A 16,352-nucleotide genomic window follows, 5' to 3' on the forward strand; every position below is an offset into this window, starting at 1 on the left:
GCCCCACCTCAAATAGAAGGTGAAGGTACCACAGCCCAGGTGGAAGGCCCAGACAAACTTGACCTCTACGAAGCAGGAATGACCTGGGAGAGGACTTCTGTCCCGCAGATGAACTGAGCTAACAGTCCCAGGACAGCTGGCGAAGGGGAGAACCAGAGTGACCCAGGAGGCTCTGTCCTCTTCCTTGGTTGGAGACTCCAGTTTGCAGGCCCCCATCCTTCTCCCAGATGCTCACCAGTGGGGTAACTGGCCGCTCCTGAGGACAGGCTCCCAGAAGGGGATCCAGGTCCTGAGCAGCTGGGGTGCCACTCCCAAAACGGCTCCTGTGATTAGCTGCCGGACCAGCTTCGGGAAGTCTCAGCTGAGGGCACGTGGTGATCACACGCACAGAACCCATCTGAGATCTTTTTCTCTCTCTTTTCCTTTTCTGGCCTCACTACATGGCTTGTGGGATCTTCGTTCCCCAACCAGGGATTGATCCCGGGCCCTCGGCAGTGAAAGAACGGAGTCCTAGCCACTGGACCGCCAGGGGATTCCCCCCATCTGTCATCTTGACCCCATCCCAAACCCAACACCATCCTGACCGCAGGCAGCTCCAATCCCATCCTTAGCCCCATCCCTACCCTCCAACCCAGCCCCATTCTCATTCCTAACAACAAATTCAATCCCATCCTTTTATTTATTTTATTTATTGGTGTGTGTGTGTGTGCCACACCGCATGGCGTGCGGGGTCTTAGTTCCCTGACCAGGGATTGAACCCCAGCCCCAGCAGTGAAAGCGCTGAGTCCTAACCACTGGACAGCCAGGGAATTCCCTCAGTCTCATCCTTAACCCCAGTTCCAATTCCAAACTCCAGCTCCAACCCCAAATTCAACCCATCCCAATCCCCAAACCTAGGGGCTTCCCTGGTGGCGCAGTGGTTGGGAGTCTGCCTGCCGATGCAGGGGACGCAGGTTCGTGCCCCGGTCCGGGAAGATCCCACATGCCGCGGAGCGGCTGGGCCCGTGAGCCATGGCCGCTGAGCCTGCGCGTCTGGAGCCTGTGCTCCGCAACGGGAGAGGCCACAACAGTGAGAGGCCCGCGTACCACAAAAAAAACAAAAACAAAAACAAAAAAAACGCCAAACCTAACCCCAAAACACAACCCATTTCTCAACCCCAACTCCATCCCTGAATTTAACCCCATCCCTATCTTCTCACCTAACCCCATTCTTATTCCCAAACCCAACTCCAAACTCAACCCCATCCCCAAACCCCAACCCATCCTCACCCAGACGCTTAACCCTCTCCTCACATCCATCCCCACACCAGATGGCATTTCCAGTCTCAACTCCAGCCCCAGTCCCACCCCCACTTCCTTCTTCATACTTCTCCCCGACCCTGTAATTCTTACCTCAATCCCAGCACACCCCCTCCATTTTTTATCTTCATCCAACCTCCAGGTCCAAGCCACTGGAGGACTGAGAGCAGAGGGGGGGACATGATTTGAATCATGTTTTAATAAAAATTCCTTTAAAGTCTAAAAACAATAAATGCTGGGGAGGGTGTGGAGAAAAGGGAATCCTCCTACACTGTTGGCGGGTATGTAAATTGGTACAACCACTATGGAGAACAGCATGGAGGTTCCTTAAAAAACTAAAAGAAAAAAACTAAAAAAAACTAAAACTAAAAAAAAACCTAAAGAACCCGCTTCCCTGGTGGCGCAGTGGTTGAGAGTCCGCCTGCCGATACAGGGGACACGGGTTCGTGCCCCGGTCCAGGAAGATCCCACATGCCGCGGAGCGGCTGGGCCCGTGAGCCATGGCCGCTGAGCCTGCGCGTCCGGAGCCTGTGCCCCGCAATGGAAATGGAAGAGGCCACAACAGTGAGAGGCCCGCGTACCGCAAAAAAAAAAAAAAAGAACGTACTGTGTAGCCCAGGGAACTCAATATTCTGTAATAACCTATATGGGAAAAGAATCTGAAAAAGAATGGATATATGTATATGTATAACTGAATCACTTAGCTGTACACCTGAAACTAACAGAACATTGTAAATCAACTATACTCCAATATAAAATTAAATTTGAAAAAGAAAAAATGAAAAAAAAATCCTTTAGATACTGTGTAGAGAATGGACTGCGGGGGCAGGGATTGGGTGGGGTGTGGGTAAGGGTTGAGGCTGAGCTGGTTAGAAGTCTGTGGCAATAAGCCAGGTGAGACATGATGGTGGCTGGGATCAGGGGGTAACCATGGTTGACCAAGAAGGGGTCCAATTCCGAATACATTTTTAAGGTGGAGCCAAAACGATGTGCTGATGAATCAGATGTGAGACGTAACAGAAGGAAAGCTATGGAGGGTGATCCCAATGTTTCTGGCTTGAGCAGCTAGATAAAAATGGACTTGTCGGGCTTCCCTGGTGGCGCAGTGGTTGAGAATCTGCCTGCTAATGCAGGGGACACGGGTTCGAGCCCTGGTCTGGGAGGATCCCACATGCCGTGGAGCAACTAGGCCCGTGAGCCACAACTACTGAGCCCGCATGTCTGGAGCCTGTGCTCCACAACAAGAGAGGCCCACGCACTGCGATGAAGAGTGGCCCCCGCTTGCCACAACTAGAGAAAGCCCTCGCACAGAAACGAAGACCCAACACAGCAAAAATAAATAAAATAAATTAATTTTTTTTTTAAAAAAGAAAAAATCCTTAAAAAAATTTAAAACAAAAATGGACTTGTCATTTACTAAGTTGGGAGAGACCATGGGAGGAGCAGATGCGAGGTGTGAGAGAGTTCAGGAGCTCAACTTCAGATATGTGAAAACTGAGATGCCTCTTCTTTTCAGGTGGAAATGTTGAGTAAGTAGTTGGAGATACGAGTCTGAAGTTATAACATCATTATTATTGCTAGAGTCAGCCCCTATAAATATGATTCCTGGAATAAGTCTCAGGAAATACTTCTACTTAAATAGGCCTCAATAAATTATAATTAGAGAAGAAGGCTTCAGTTGCTATTATTACTAGAGGAAGCCTCTATAAATATAGTATTTTGGTTATTTGAGGAGGTCCCAATAAATATTTCTAGGGAGTAAGCCTCTATTAATATAACAGTTCCTAGCCTAGGCTGTAATAAATATTCTTATTATTGGAATTAGCCTCCCTAAATAGTCTTATTATTTCGTGATAAGCTTTAGTAAATCTCATGGCAGTTGGCACGAGTTTGTTGAATGCACTAATGAATGAGTGAGTGAAGAGAAGATCAAAGTCACGAATGATGGATGAAGAGGCAGTGCAGGACCAGGTGCAGATCAGACTTCTGGTGTTTCTCCTTGGAAGGGTCCATCCAGGGAGGGGCCAGGAGGTTGGGAGAGCCAACTGGAGATGGCGCGAGTGGGCAAGGAGGTTGTTTTTCCACAGTTGTTCCTTTTTTTTTTTTTTTGGCTGCGCTGGGCAACATGTGGGATCTGAGTTCCCAGGCTGAATTCGCTCAGTGGCGTTCTGGAGGGCTCCGAGGAGCTCTGGTTGTCTCAGCACAGAAAGAATTCAGTGAGAGGCAAAGTGATGAGATAAGAAGCGATTTATTAGATTATGAGGATAGGATGCTTATGAGGCTTACAAGTGGGTGGGCGAGAGGGTGCCACGCCGAGAACTTAGTGGGCTCCTGTTTTATAATCAAAGGAAAAGTGGGGAGGGGGAGAAGACCACCTCCTTCCTCATTCTTGAGTAGACGTCATGCTTCCATCGTCAGCTCCGCCTCCAGGTTGGTCAGGGGAGTTTTTTTGTCCCTACATGGTCAAGCCAGGACTATCATGGCACTATGGAAAAATTATTTCAGGTCTCAGTACAATGAGGGTCTTTCACTTTGAAATATCACCTTTCCATAAATTATTGTCTTGTATGTGTGCAGAGAGAATGTCATGGGGGTTATTAACTTACTGAGCTCACGGGACAGGATGTGGGTCTCACGCCACCATTGTTTTATTGTTTGGGGCATGTCTCATGCTTCTGTTGCATGGTTTTGTTGCTAAGCAAACCTGCTTGGTTTTGTGGTTAAGCAAACCTGCTTTCTTAAGTGATCTTAACTTATAGGGGTCTCCCATACTTTTTCTTTACTTACAATCCCCTAGTGTAAGTAAATCCTCTATTTAACTAATCCCCTATTTAATTACCTACTTTGTCCCTTTATTCTGTCCCTATCATGGCCAGGGATAGAACCCATGCCCCCAGCATTGGGAGTGTGGAGTCTTAACCACTGGACCACTGGGGAAGGTCCACAGATCTTTTCATTTATCGTGTTATCCTACTGTGATATTATGTTTTATAATAAATATATATTGGGTCTTTGTCCCCCACTTCTGGCATAGGGATCCTAAAACTCTTGGAATTTCCTAAGTTGTGAGAGCAAGGGGAACCAACCACATGATTAGAGGGTCAGAAATTGCAGTCCCACCCCTTGACCTCCTGGGAGGGCAGAGAAGTTGGAGATTGAGTTCAACCACAAATGGCCAATGATTTAATCAATCATAACTATGTGAAGTCTCCAGAAAAACCCAGAAGGAGAGGATTGAGAGAGCTTCTGGGCTGGTGAACACGTGCTTTCTGGGGGAGAGTGACCTACTTGGAGAGAGCATGGACGCTCCACACCTCTTCTCACTTACCTTGACCTGTGAATCTCTTCCATCTGGCTGGTTTTTGTTTGTTTGGTTGGTTGGTGTTTTTTGCGATACGTGGGCTCTCACTGTTGCGGCCTCTCCCCTTGCAGAGCACAGGCTCCGGACGCGCAGGCTCAGCGGCCATGGCTCAGGGGCCCAGCCACTGCGCAGCATGTGGGATCTTCCCGGACCGGGGCACGAACCCGTGTCCCCTGCATCGGCAGGCGGACTCTCAACCACTGCGCCACCAGGGAAGCCCCATCTGGTTGTTTTGAGTTATATCCTTTTATAAAAAACTGGTGATCTAGTAAGTAAAGTGTTTCCCCGAGTTCTGTGAGCTGCTCTAGCAAATTAATGGAACCCAAGGAGGGGGTTGTTGGGACCTCTAGTCTATTGCTGGTTGCTCAGAAGCACAAGTGACAACCTGGGCTTGTGATTGGCATCTGAAGTGGGAGGCGCGGTCTTCTAGGGCTGTGTCTTTAACTTGTGTGATCTGACACTTTCTCTAGGTAGATCGTGTCAGAATTGAGTTATTCGCTTGGTGGTGTGGGGAAAAAACACACCCATCAGAATTGGACCCACACATTGGTTTCCTAGCAGTTGAACCCAGGGACTTTCCTGACGGTCCAGTGGTTAGGACTCCGCACTTCTACTGCAGGGGGCCCAGGTTCGATCCCTAGTGGGAGAACTAAGATCCCACACATCGAGGGGTGCAGCCCAAAAAGAAAAAGGTGAATCTAGTAGGGTGGGGACTGTGCAATTTATCTCTGTGCCCATCTCTCCTACAGGAACTGAGCAGGCAGGCCTACTATAATGCCACCACCCCTGCCCCATTCACCACACTTCACCCCTCTTTCTCTCCACTCGAACGCCTCAGGGACCACACTTCAGTAGTTTCCGTCAGTTTTATTAAACTCCAAAAAGTCTCTCTAATGGATATTCCGTTTCTCTAACAACCCCCCTGGTGGCTGGGGCCTTGGGTCTCCTCAACTGCCTCCACCAGGCCCCAGGAACCAGGATTTCAGGCCTCTAGACCCACCACCTCCTCTTCAGTGACCTGACTTTGACATCCAGATGAAGTCGGGGCACACATTTGGGTTCAGCGGGGAGTGGACAGGCGCCGACATTCATTCATCCGGTAGGCACACATGTAGAAAATTCCTGCGCGAGAAGAGATCCCGGTTGACCCCGCCCAGCCCCCCATCAGCCCTCCCAGCCCCTGCTCCCAGCCCAAGACACCGACACAGCATCCCCTTTCTCCCTGGTGTCCACAGGGCTTGGAGTCTGCCTTCTGGTTCAGTGCCGGGGGCGCCTGTGTGGGACTCGCCCCCATCATCTCACCCGGACACTGGCCTTTCCACCCCCAAACCCAGTACCTGCAAAGAAGGTCATGAGCAGGGCTACCCAGCCCAGGATGTAGGACCAGGAAAAGCGCCAATCCCCGAAGCGGCGACCGAGGAAGCTGACGGTGACTCCAGTGTAAATGGCCAAGGCCAGCAGGACGAAAAATGCTGGAGAGAGGTCAGGGGTGGGGGTGGGGGAATGGGGATGGGGGCGGGTTTGGAGATGGGGGTGGGAATGAATAAATTGAGAAGGGGGTATGGGTGCAGGTAGGGATAAGGGTGAGGATGGGGGTTGAGTTGAAAGTGGGAGTAAAAATGAATGAGGGGTAGGGTTAGGGTGGGAATGGTGTGGGGTTGTGTTGTGTCATAAAGAATCTGACTGGTCTTTGTCTCTGGTTCCTGGGAGGGAAACTCTAAATCCTTGGAATTTTCTGAGTACTAGGAGTGTCTTTGTTGTTCTTGGATCACACCTGAGTTTATGTTGATGATCAGAGATGACTCAGGGATAGGAGCTGGTCAGCAGAAAGACCAGCCGTGGGAATAGAGGGTTGGGGCTTTGAGCCACTTGGGATCAGTCCAACCTCTGGGGAGGAAAGGGGAGCTGGAGATAGAGTTCAATCCCATGGCCAGTGATTCATGCCCTTGTAATGAAACTCCAGTAGAAATGCTGGATGCTGGCGGTCACTGGAGCTCCCTGTTTGGTGAATGCACGGATGGGCTGACGAGGCCTAATTCTGCAGGGAGAGTGCATGGAAACTCCATGCTCAGGACCCCTCTCCGGCTTCACGCTATGCATCTCTAGTTGGCCGGTCTTGAGTTGTAGTCTTTATAATAAAACTGTAAGTATGATGCTTTCCTGAGTTCTGTGAGTTATTCTAGCACATTTCTGAACCTGAGCAGGTCCTGGGAACCCCTGAATCTGTAGCCGATTGGTCAAAAGTACAGGTGAGCTGGGGACCCCACTTGCAGCTGAAGCAGGGGCAGTCTGGTTGGGAACCGTGCCTTTAAACCTGTGGGGTTTGATGCCAACTCCAGTGGTTAGTTCCAGAACTGAATGGCAGTACACAGAGCTGGTGTCAGAACTGACTGGCATTAGAAATAGTCCTGAAGTTGTCGTCGAAGGTGGAGGGGGGATTTGGGTGCGGGTGCAGTGGAGTGAGGAACAGTGGGGAATGGAAGTGGTGTTGGGGGTAGAGCTGGAGAGGGAGCTGGGAGGGGGCAGGTGGAGGGGGTGAGTCACTCACTGGAGGCGAAAAACACGATGCCCGCAGAGAAGGGCCGGGAGAAGCGGGTGAAAGTGGGCTGCTGAGCGAACGCCATGATGCCCATGATGATGCCAGAGGTGGCGCACAGGGAGGACAGGATCATGAAGGCCCGGGTGGCATTCCAGTATGCTGTGGGAGCACCCCACAGTCACTCCTGTGCCTTCCTTGCCCTCAGTGGTGAAGGCTGCTACCTCTGAGGGCAGGAATGCCTCACCCCTCTCTGTATTCCTGACCTAGTTCCTCCTTCACCTCTCTGAAAAACCCTTCCTCTTCACCTGGCAGACTCCTATTCGTCCTCCAAAGCCCGGCTCCCAGATCCCCTCCTCTGGGAAGCATCCCTTCTCCCCTCAGGCACCATCCTCACTCCCTGCTCTGGGTTGAGACTCTCTTTGCCTGTTTCCCTCTCCAGCCTGATTGCTCCCTGAGGACAGGGACCTGGTTGACTCTACACCACAGACACCAGCAGAGGTTTGATTTCCACATGGGCCTGGAGAAATGCTTGTTCAATGAATGAATGAGTGAGCGAATGCCAATTTCCCATATCCTCCTACTACTCACTCTCTATCCTCTCTCCCATGCTCCCTTTCCCTTCCTTCATACCACTTACCCATATTTAGAAATGTCCCATTAATTTATTTCTAACTTGTTTATGATGTCTATCTCTCTCCGCTGAGTTCTCAGCTCTGCGAGGGCAAGGGCCTGGCTTTCTCACTCACTGCTGTATCCCCAGCACCTAGTGCCTGGCCCGTAATAGGTGTTCAAGAAACATGTTGAATGAATGGAGATGCCCTGGGAACACTCATCACGATCTCATCTCCCATTTGGCAACTCTCAAGTACGCGCCAGGCTCTCTTCCCATATATGATCCTATCTATTCTTTCCAAGAGCCCTATGCTCTAAGTAAGATTTTCATGACCATTTTTCAAGTGAAGGAATGGAGGCTCAGAGAGGTGAAGCGATTTGCTCAAGGTCCCGTAATTAGCAAAAGGACTGGAGTTGAAAGCCAAGCTCCACGCCCTCTGTCTTAACTGCTTTTTCATTCTGTCTCTCGGAGAACCCATGACGATTATCACCCCGGGCAGAACTGGGATCCTGCCACTGAAAAAGCCTTAGATCTTTGCAAAATGCAGTCTTTTGTCTTGTGAAAGTCTAGGGGAGAACAATTCCTGGATACTTCTTCACGGATGTTGTTACGGGCTGCTGGGTTGCGTTGTGTCTCCCCTTTCAAGTTCATATGTTGAAGTTCTAACTGCTCCCCCTCCCCCCACTGCCTCGGAATATGACCTTATTTGGAAATAGGGTCTTTGCAGATGTAAGTAGTTAAGATGAGGTCATACCAGAGTAGAGTGGATTTCTAATGCAATATGATTGGTGTCCTCATAAAATGGGGACATTTGGAGACAGGCACAGACAGGCACACACCCAGGGGAGCATCACGCAAAAATGAAGGCAGAGGTGGGCTGGTGCACTTACAAGCCGAGGAAAACCAAAGATTGCCGGGCAGCCACCAGAAGCTAAGAGAGAGGCAGGGAACAGATTCTTCCTCACAGCCCTCAGAAGGAACCAACCTTGCAGAGACCTCGATTTTGGACTTCCAGCCTCCAGATCTGTGAGGCGATAGATTTCTGTTAAGCCACCCAGTTTGTGGTACTTTGTTACGGCAGCCTTAGAAAAGGAATACACGTGCCTCTGGGTATTTAAAAGTCTGGAGGACTTATGGGGGATGTTATAGCCTATTTCTTTCCCATGGTTGGGCTAATGCAGGGGTGGAAAACACAGATGCCTCTGAGGCTTCGCTGCAGCTGTGAATAAAGGCAGGAGACAGCAGGCTGCATGTGGAACACGTATGTACCAGCGATCAATGATCAGCTTCATCTTTAGATAAAACCTTCCCTATTCGAATCACAGTGCAGTTTCTGTCTCCTGAGGGGCCCCTGACTGGTGTACCCCATTTGAAGGGGGCATTTGCTTCTCATAACCAGCTGGCCATGGGCCTGGAAAAGACAGGCAAAGCTGGATTATTCAAGAAGAGCTGCAAGTCCAGATTTTAATGTAAAAATCTCCAGATTTTTTTTGGGCTTCCCTGGTGGCGCAGTGGTTGAGAGTCCGCCTGCCGATGCAGGGGACGCGGGTTCGTGCCCCGGCCCGGGAGGGTCCCGCGTGCCGCGGAGCGGCTGTGCCCGTGGGCCATGTCCGCTGGGCCTGCGCGTCCGGAGCCAGTGCTCCGCGACGGGAGAGGCCACAGCAGTGAGAGGCCCGCATGCCGCAAAAAAAAAAAAAAAATCTCCAGATTTTTAAAATACTGGTAATGACTTTGGAAACTTTAAAAATGCTGTGCATACGCGTCCTGGGTTGGGTTTGGCCTCTGGGAAGCAAGCCCGGGACTCCTGCTCTAATTTTGGTGATCGGATTACGTCAGCTATACGATGGATGATCAAATTAAACCTGCTGTTTGGACAAATACCCAAGAATCAATCGGGGTGAGGTATGTCCCTGAGGCTCTCAGTCTTGTGGTCATGAAGATATCAAATGAAGCTGAAGACCTCCATCCAGCCTCCCTCTCTCCCATCCCCAGCAGAGGGAACTCAGAGTGTCTGGTGGTGTTCCCAGTCTGAAGCAGGAGGAATGGTAGAAGTGTGACAAAGGACACAGCCAGAAATGAAAAGGATGTACAAAGTCAGCCAGATGGGGCTCTGAGACTGGTAGCCCAGGGCAAACCTTTCCACTTCTCCCTGTCTCAGTTTATCCCTCCAGCAAATGGGTAGGTTTGGTAAGATGGGGTAGGTGAAATCTGCCACAAGCCTGGCATATCACAGGGCTCAGTGAGGGTTGGCTCCTCTTCCCAACCCCCTCTCCAGAAGAACTGACTTTTTGAGGTCAAGTATCGTGTCTTAATTCACAGACACAACGGAACAGCCCTCTTAGTGTTGTTGGGACACCGAAGGGAGTTAATCCAGGCAAAGCGCTTAGAATAGCATGTAGGACACAGTAACAATACATGCCAGTTATTGTTATTATTATTACTACACTATGATTGGATACAGATAATATAGAACATGTGATATACTATGTATTATTAATATATTATATAATGTATATTGTATAATATATATTATGTAATATACTATACATCTCTATGCATCTCTCTTTCCATATATATGCATGCATATACATTTGACCCTTGAACGGCACAGGTTTGAACTGTGCAGGTCCACTTACATGAGAATTGTTTTCAATAAATACATACAGTACTACACTATCCGCGGTTGGTTTAATCCCCAGATGCAGAACCACCGTGGATACGGAACCGCGGATACGGAGGGCCGACTACATGGCTTGAGCATCCAGAGGCTTTGGTATCCACGGCGGGTCCTGGAACCAATTCTCTGTGGCTACTGAGGGACTGAGGGAAGACTGTGCATATATACAAATATATATGTATATGGAAAGAGGCACGTAGAGGCACATAGTATATTATAATAATATGTATTATATAATATAGATTGCAGGAATCCTATACTGTAAGTACTATTTTTATCTCCATTTTTACAATATATAATGTAATATATACATCTATATACACATATACATACACACACATATAAACATATACACATATGTGTTACATGGCTTGCCTCACAGCAAGTATTAAAAAGTATCTCATCCAGTGTTAGCAAACTTAGGGTCCGTATTGCTTCTGTATCCTCCTGGTACCTAATATAGTTCTTGACACCTAGTAGATATTTAGAAAATGCTCTTCTGATAACCCCAGCCCCAGCTGCTATACCTGACCTCTATTTCATGCCAGGAAATGTCACCTCTCTACTTAACCTCTAAATCGGTACATCCTGTAATTGTACTAGAAAAAAATACTGAAATCCCAGTTCTGCCCCTTCCACGCTGAGTGACCTTGGGCTGGACGCTTTCCCTCCCTGAGCCACAAGGTTCTCCATCTGCAAACAGGTGGCCTTTCCACTGTAAGGTTCTGCCCTGCGTGAGGCTCTGACCCCAGGCACAGCCCAGACCCTGCCCCGGAGCCTCACCGATGCTCTCCGTCTGCAGGTAGCACTTGCTGCCCAGGCAATATCGCCACAGGCCCTGGTGGGCGAAGGCCCCCGACAGCCGGTACTGCATCCAGTGGTCTGTCGCCGTGGCCACCACCAGGAGGATGGTCCCCACCCAGGCGCAGAAGAGGCCGCCACCCATGAAGCTGTACATGGTGATCTGTGGGTAAAAGGAGAGATGGGGTCGGGAGCTGGATTCCCATGTCCTGGGGGAGAAGGGACCGGGGGTCTAGATTCCTAGTCTGAGGGACAAGAAGCTGGGGCCCTAGACTTCCAGATCCTAGGTGAGGAGGGAGCTGGGGGGCTGGGACATTAGGTCCCAAGGAGAGGAAGGAACTGGGCACCTGGATCCCTGGGTCTGGGGGGGCAGAGGGAGCTCAGGATCTGCACTTCTGAGTCTGGGGGAGGAGAGGCTGAGAACCTAGACCCTTGGGTCCTGGGGGGAGAAAGGGGCTGGGGACCTAGACTTCCAGGTCCTAAGCCAGGAAGGGGCTGGCCACTGGGACACCAAGTCTTTGGGGGATGGAGGGGGCCGAGGCCCTGGACTCCCAGGTTCGAGGTGAGGAGGGGGCTAGGGCTAGGACCCCACCAAGTCCCTGCGAGAGAAAGGAGGCCTGGCTGCCAGATTTAGGGGGAGGAGGGGCCCATGGCTCCCACACCTGGTCCCTACCTGAGGGGCAGAGCCTGCCCTGAACCCTCCGTCTGACTCGGACCCTCTGTGCAGACTGAGCCCGGTCAGGTCGCTGGCCTCTCTGCTCCCAGGGTCTCCCAAATCCCTTAAGCCTCCCCATACAATGGCCCCATGGCCCAGCAGCTTCCAGCAGGCAGAAGTGCAGTGGTGGCAGACGCCCCAGATGGAATTCGCTGAAGCAGGAATCCAGGCCCTCCCTCCCCGCAGCCCCTGGTCCCACCGGCCTCTCTCTGTGACCCTCCCAGCCACCCTAGCACCCTTTCACAGGCCTCGTTCCATGGCACCCTCGGGGTTAGCCCAAGCTGTGTAAGCAGACACAGACACAAGACGTAGGGTCACTCAGCCATTTATTGTTCAACCCGGCCCCGCTCCCCCAAAGGCAGGAGATGGGGTGGGGCTGCAGGTGTCTGGATATGCTGGGCCAATGGGGTTCTTTGCAGGTGGGGTCACAGGGCATGTCACGTTTGGGGCTGGGACAGGAAGGAGGTTGAGGGCGAGGCGGGGCTGGCTGGGGTTGAAGACAGGGCTGGAGTGCAGGAGAAATCAGGGGTGAGGATTGGTTGGCCTTCAGGTGGATGGGAATGAGGATGGGTCAGGGCGGAGACGGAGAATGGAATGGGGGTGAACGGCTGCGGGATGTGGGATTCAGTGTGGCCGTGGGACGGGGCTGGCAGAGGCAGGCGGGAATGGCTTTGGGGTTAGGAATGGGCCTGGGCATGGCTGGAGGAGCCCTGGGCATTGCGAGTGAGGTGAGTGTTGTCGCTGTAGCTGGGAACAGTGTAAGGAATGGGAAGAGGCTTGGGTTTGGGCATGAGGTTCAGGGCTGTTTCCCTGGCTTGGGATCCTATGTCGGGTCTGGGTTTCACCAGGTGACTCGCAGGACCCCTTCCTGAGGCTGTGGTTTGAGAGGAAGAGGGATGGGAGCAGGATGTTTCTTGGGTATCTCCGGCAGGGCTGAGGTCACCCTGGGCTCCAGGAACACCCTCCTGGTGACCCTCAAGGGCCCCCTCCGGAGTCCAGGGTGCAGGTCCTCAGGGTCCTAGTACTCGGCCTCCCAGTCATCAGCAGGCGGCGTCTCCAGGGGCGGCTCCGGACCCTGGGCGTCCTTCTTCCCATCCTGGGCAGGTGGTGCTGGTGATGGCAGCGTCATCGGCGGGGTCCTGGGGCCAGCCCCAGGGTTCCCCACCCAGCCACTCTCTGCCTGCTCAGCCCTCCCAAGTCCCCACTGCCGCTGGCCCTGACCCCGGCCTGGCCTGCGTCGGGCGTCCCTGCCCCCTCGTCCCCTGGGCGGCCTCTTGGCGGTGCCCGGCTGGGTGCAGCACGCCTGTGGGGCGCAGGGGCAGGAGGGCAAGGACTGCTGAAGCGTGTAGGCTCCCATCAGGGCGCTGTGCAGGAGGTAGGAGAGAGCATCCAGACGGATGGGGACAGTGACAGCGGCCAGGCTCTCAGGGAGCCCCAGGTGGGCTGGATCTGGGGTGCCCAGGAGAGAAGGGAACAGGGCTGGGAAAGGTGCAGGCGGCCACGCCTCAGTCCCTGGGGAAGGCAGGTCGTTCCTAGAATAACAAAAGGACAGGTCAGTGGGTCTCCCCATCTGCATACGCCTTCCCTACTGCAGCCTTTCTGCTTCCCGGCTTCTCCCCATCCTCAGGACTGAGCTCGCCTCTGACTTCCAGGCCCCTTTCTCTCTCTGTTTCTTCCCGTTTTCTTTACAGACAGACAGACAGACAGCTCTGCCGGAGCTCCAGCATCCCACAGAACGCGGTTCCCATTCCAGGCTGCCTCCCTCGCGTTGTGTTTGGGCAAATCATTTTCCCATTCCGAACCTTACGTTTTCATACCAAGAGATAGCTTCTGGTGGTATCAAAGGTGCTTATTAAAGGGCTGGGTCTGGGAAGTGTTCAATAAATGTGGACAATTATTATTTCTCCAGCCCTACGGCTGGGTCTGGCATCTTCCATTCTGGTTCCTTCTCGAAATTTCTCTGTTCCACAAATATGTTTCTAGCTCTCTCCCTATTTCTAAGCATCTCGCCCAACTCTCTCTGTCACCAAGACTGTCGAAGATTCTGTTTCTGTGTGATGATACCCAAGACTTTTATTTTTTTTTTCCTGATACTCTCTGGGTCTGTTCAACTCTCTGATTCTTCGCTATCCTCCCTCTTTCTGGGTGTCTGTGCTCCCCGCGGGAAGTCTTGCGTCTCTCACCCCTCTGGCCCAGTCCCTTCCTTCTGTTCCATCTTCACCGGGGTCTTTCAAGTCTTTTCTAGGACCCTCGCCACGACTTCTCCACGGCCCAGTGAGCGGGGAAGCGTCTGGAAGAAGATGGGTGGGACTTTGTCAGAAAGGGGGCGTGGTTTGCGGGGCGTGCAGAGTCGCAGGAAAGCGTGCAGGGCTGAGTTCGCGGGGTTCCAGTGCGTCAACCCCACGTATCTCAGGTCGCAGACCCCGCCTTCCGGAGACCCAGGAGCCGGGCTCTCGAGCCAGCTCCTCCCTCACATCCAGGATCCAGGCCCCGGCCCCTCCTCCCTCAGACCCAAGATCCAGGCACCCGGCCCCTCCTCCCTCAGACCCAGGATCCAGGCCCCGGCCCCTCCTCCCTCAGACCCAGGATCCAGGCCCCGGCCCCTCCTCCCTCAGACCCAGGATCCAGGCCCCGGCCCCTCCTCCCTCAGACCCAGGATCCAGGCCTCCAGCCCCTCCCCCCTCAGACCCAGGGTCCAGGCCCCTGGCCCCTCCTCCCTCAGACCCAGGGGTCCAGGCGCCCGGCCCCTCCTCCCTCAGATCCAGGAGTCCAGACCTCCAGCCCCTCCCCCCTCAGACCCAGGGTCCAGGCCCCCGGCCCCTCCCCCTTCAGACCCAGGAGTCCAGGCCCCCGGCCCCTCCCCCCTCAGACCCAGGAGTCCAGGCCCCCAGCCCCTCCCCCCTCAGACGCAGGAGTCCCTACCCCCCTCCTCTCTCCACCTGTATTCCTGGGCCGTGTCCTTAGGGGACCCGATGGTGTTCTTTAGGACTAAAGGGGCGTTTAGGGAAATCTGGACATTGGGTACTCCCGGGGGCAGAGGGGTTAGTAGATGGACTGGAACCTTAGAGGCTGGATTTCACTCTAAGCTCTGGGCTAACATTACCTTCTAGGATCTCGTGAGGTTTAAAGGATGTAACACGTGTGTAAAGTAGTCAACACATGATCTGGACTACAGTAAGTCTCAACCAATGACAGTTTCTTATTGTTATTGCTGGTGGTCGTGGTAGTATTTTATTGAGAAGCAATAGTCATTCTCATATCTATTTATTTAAGAAATATTATTCAGTGCCTGCTATATGCTACGCTCCAGGTTGGGGGCTTGGGATTTAGCCCGGGACAAAATACATGCACGCTAATGAAACTTTACATGTTGGGAGAGAAACACACAAGACACAGTACAGTTCCTATATGCAGGAGGGCTGTGAAGGTGTAAAGACAGGACAAGTGATATACAGGCACAGGGGGCAGAGGGTTATTTTATTTTTTGGCCACGCCACCAGGCATGTGGGATCTTAGTTCCCCGACCAGGGATGGAACCTGCGTTCCCCTGCAGTGGAAGCTCAGAGTCTTAACCACTGGACTTCCAGGGAAGTCCCCCATGGGCTTATTTTAGATAAGATGGTTAGAGAAGGATACTGTGGGATGGAGCCAGCTGACCTGGGAGTTGATTATTCCCAGCGGAGGGACAAGCAGGTGCAAAGGTCCCTCAGGGTGAAACAAACATAGTGTTTGAGGGACTGGGAAGCAATAAGCTAGGAGGAGAGGGACAGGTCTATTTTTTAAATATATATATATATTTAAAATTTTGGAATACCTTCATATTTACAGAAAAGTTACGAAGATAACTTTGTAACTCACCCCGATTCCCCTCTTGCTATCTTCTTACATTATCGTGGAACATTTGTCACAACTAAGAAACCAACATGACTCTTAAGACTCTTCACTAAACTCCAGACTTCATTTGGATTTTGCCAGTTTTTACCCGAATGTCCTCTTTTTTCTGTTCCAGAATCCAAGGGAGGATCCCACGGAGTCATCACATCCCCTCAGTCGCCTCTGTTCTGCAGCAGTCTCTCAGTCTTTCCTTGTTTTTCACAACTTTGACAGCTTTGAGGACTACTGGTCAGTTTCTTCTTTTTAACAAACTAGAGGTCTATTTTAATGAATAATTCCAATTTATTTAGTCTTCATTTCACAGAGGTTCAAACTGTGCCTCAGAGAGGCTAAGTAAGTTACTCAAGGTCACGGAGCTCGTCAGTAGCACAACTGGGATTTGAACCCTGACTCCAGAGTCTGTGCTTAATGGAGACACAAGTAGGAGGCAGACTGTATAGTACCTTCTAGGCT

The 16,352-nt window shown here is 51.9% G+C and overlaps 2 protein-coding genes and 2 long non-coding RNA genes across 5 annotated transcripts in view; 2 read left to right on the forward strand and 2 right to left on the reverse strand.

Moving 5' to 3' along the window:
• Positions 1-6,023, forward strand: part of LOC117199137 (uncharacterized) — a 12,563-nt gene extending 6,540 nt beyond the window's left edge. Inside the window, exons 4-5 of one of the 2 annotated variants that reach the window (XR_007474341.1) lie at positions 2,273-5,759; positions 5,896-6,023. This is a non-coding gene — a long non-coding RNA (uncharacterized LOC117199137). The remainder of the gene's footprint in view (positions 1-2,272; positions 5,760-5,895) is intronic. The other variant, XR_007474342.1, reaches the window with a different exon arrangement.
• LIM2 (lens intrinsic membrane protein 2) lies at positions 5,721-11,977 on the reverse strand. The gene is made up of 5 exons (XM_033417763.2): positions 11,964-11,977; positions 11,273-11,453; positions 7,209-7,358; positions 5,998-6,132; positions 5,721-5,782 (listed from the first exon to the last, which is right to left on the reverse strand). The coding sequence occupies exons 2-5, from the start codon at positions 11,445-11,447 to the stop codon at positions 5,721-5,723; spliced, it is 522 nt and encodes a 173-aa protein (XP_033273654.1). The 5' UTR covers positions 11,448-11,453; positions 11,964-11,977.
• LOC125962721 (uncharacterized) overlaps positions 9,318-16,352 on the forward strand; it is a 49,422-nt gene continuing 42,387 nt past the window's right edge. The window contains exon 1 of the long non-coding RNA XR_007474362.1: positions 9,318-9,382. This is a non-coding gene — a long non-coding RNA (uncharacterized LOC125962721). The remainder of the gene's footprint in view (positions 9,383-16,352) is intronic.
• On the reverse strand, positions 12,325-14,446 carry C20H19orf84 (chromosome 20 C19orf84 homolog). The gene is made up of 2 exons (XM_012539378.3): positions 14,189-14,446; positions 12,325-13,537 (listed from the first exon to the last, which is right to left on the reverse strand). Exons 1-2 carry the CDS (start codon positions 14,218-14,220, stop codon positions 13,024-13,026), a joined length of 546 nt encoding a protein of 181 aa, XP_012394832.1. The 5' UTR covers positions 14,221-14,446; the 3' UTR covers positions 12,325-13,023.

This window comes from Orcinus orca, chromosome 20 (assembly GCF_937001465.1).
Source record: "Orcinus orca chromosome 20, mOrcOrc1.1, whole genome shotgun sequence".
Lineage (NCBI taxonomy): Eukaryota > Metazoa > Chordata > Mammalia > Artiodactyla > Delphinidae > Orcinus > Orcinus orca.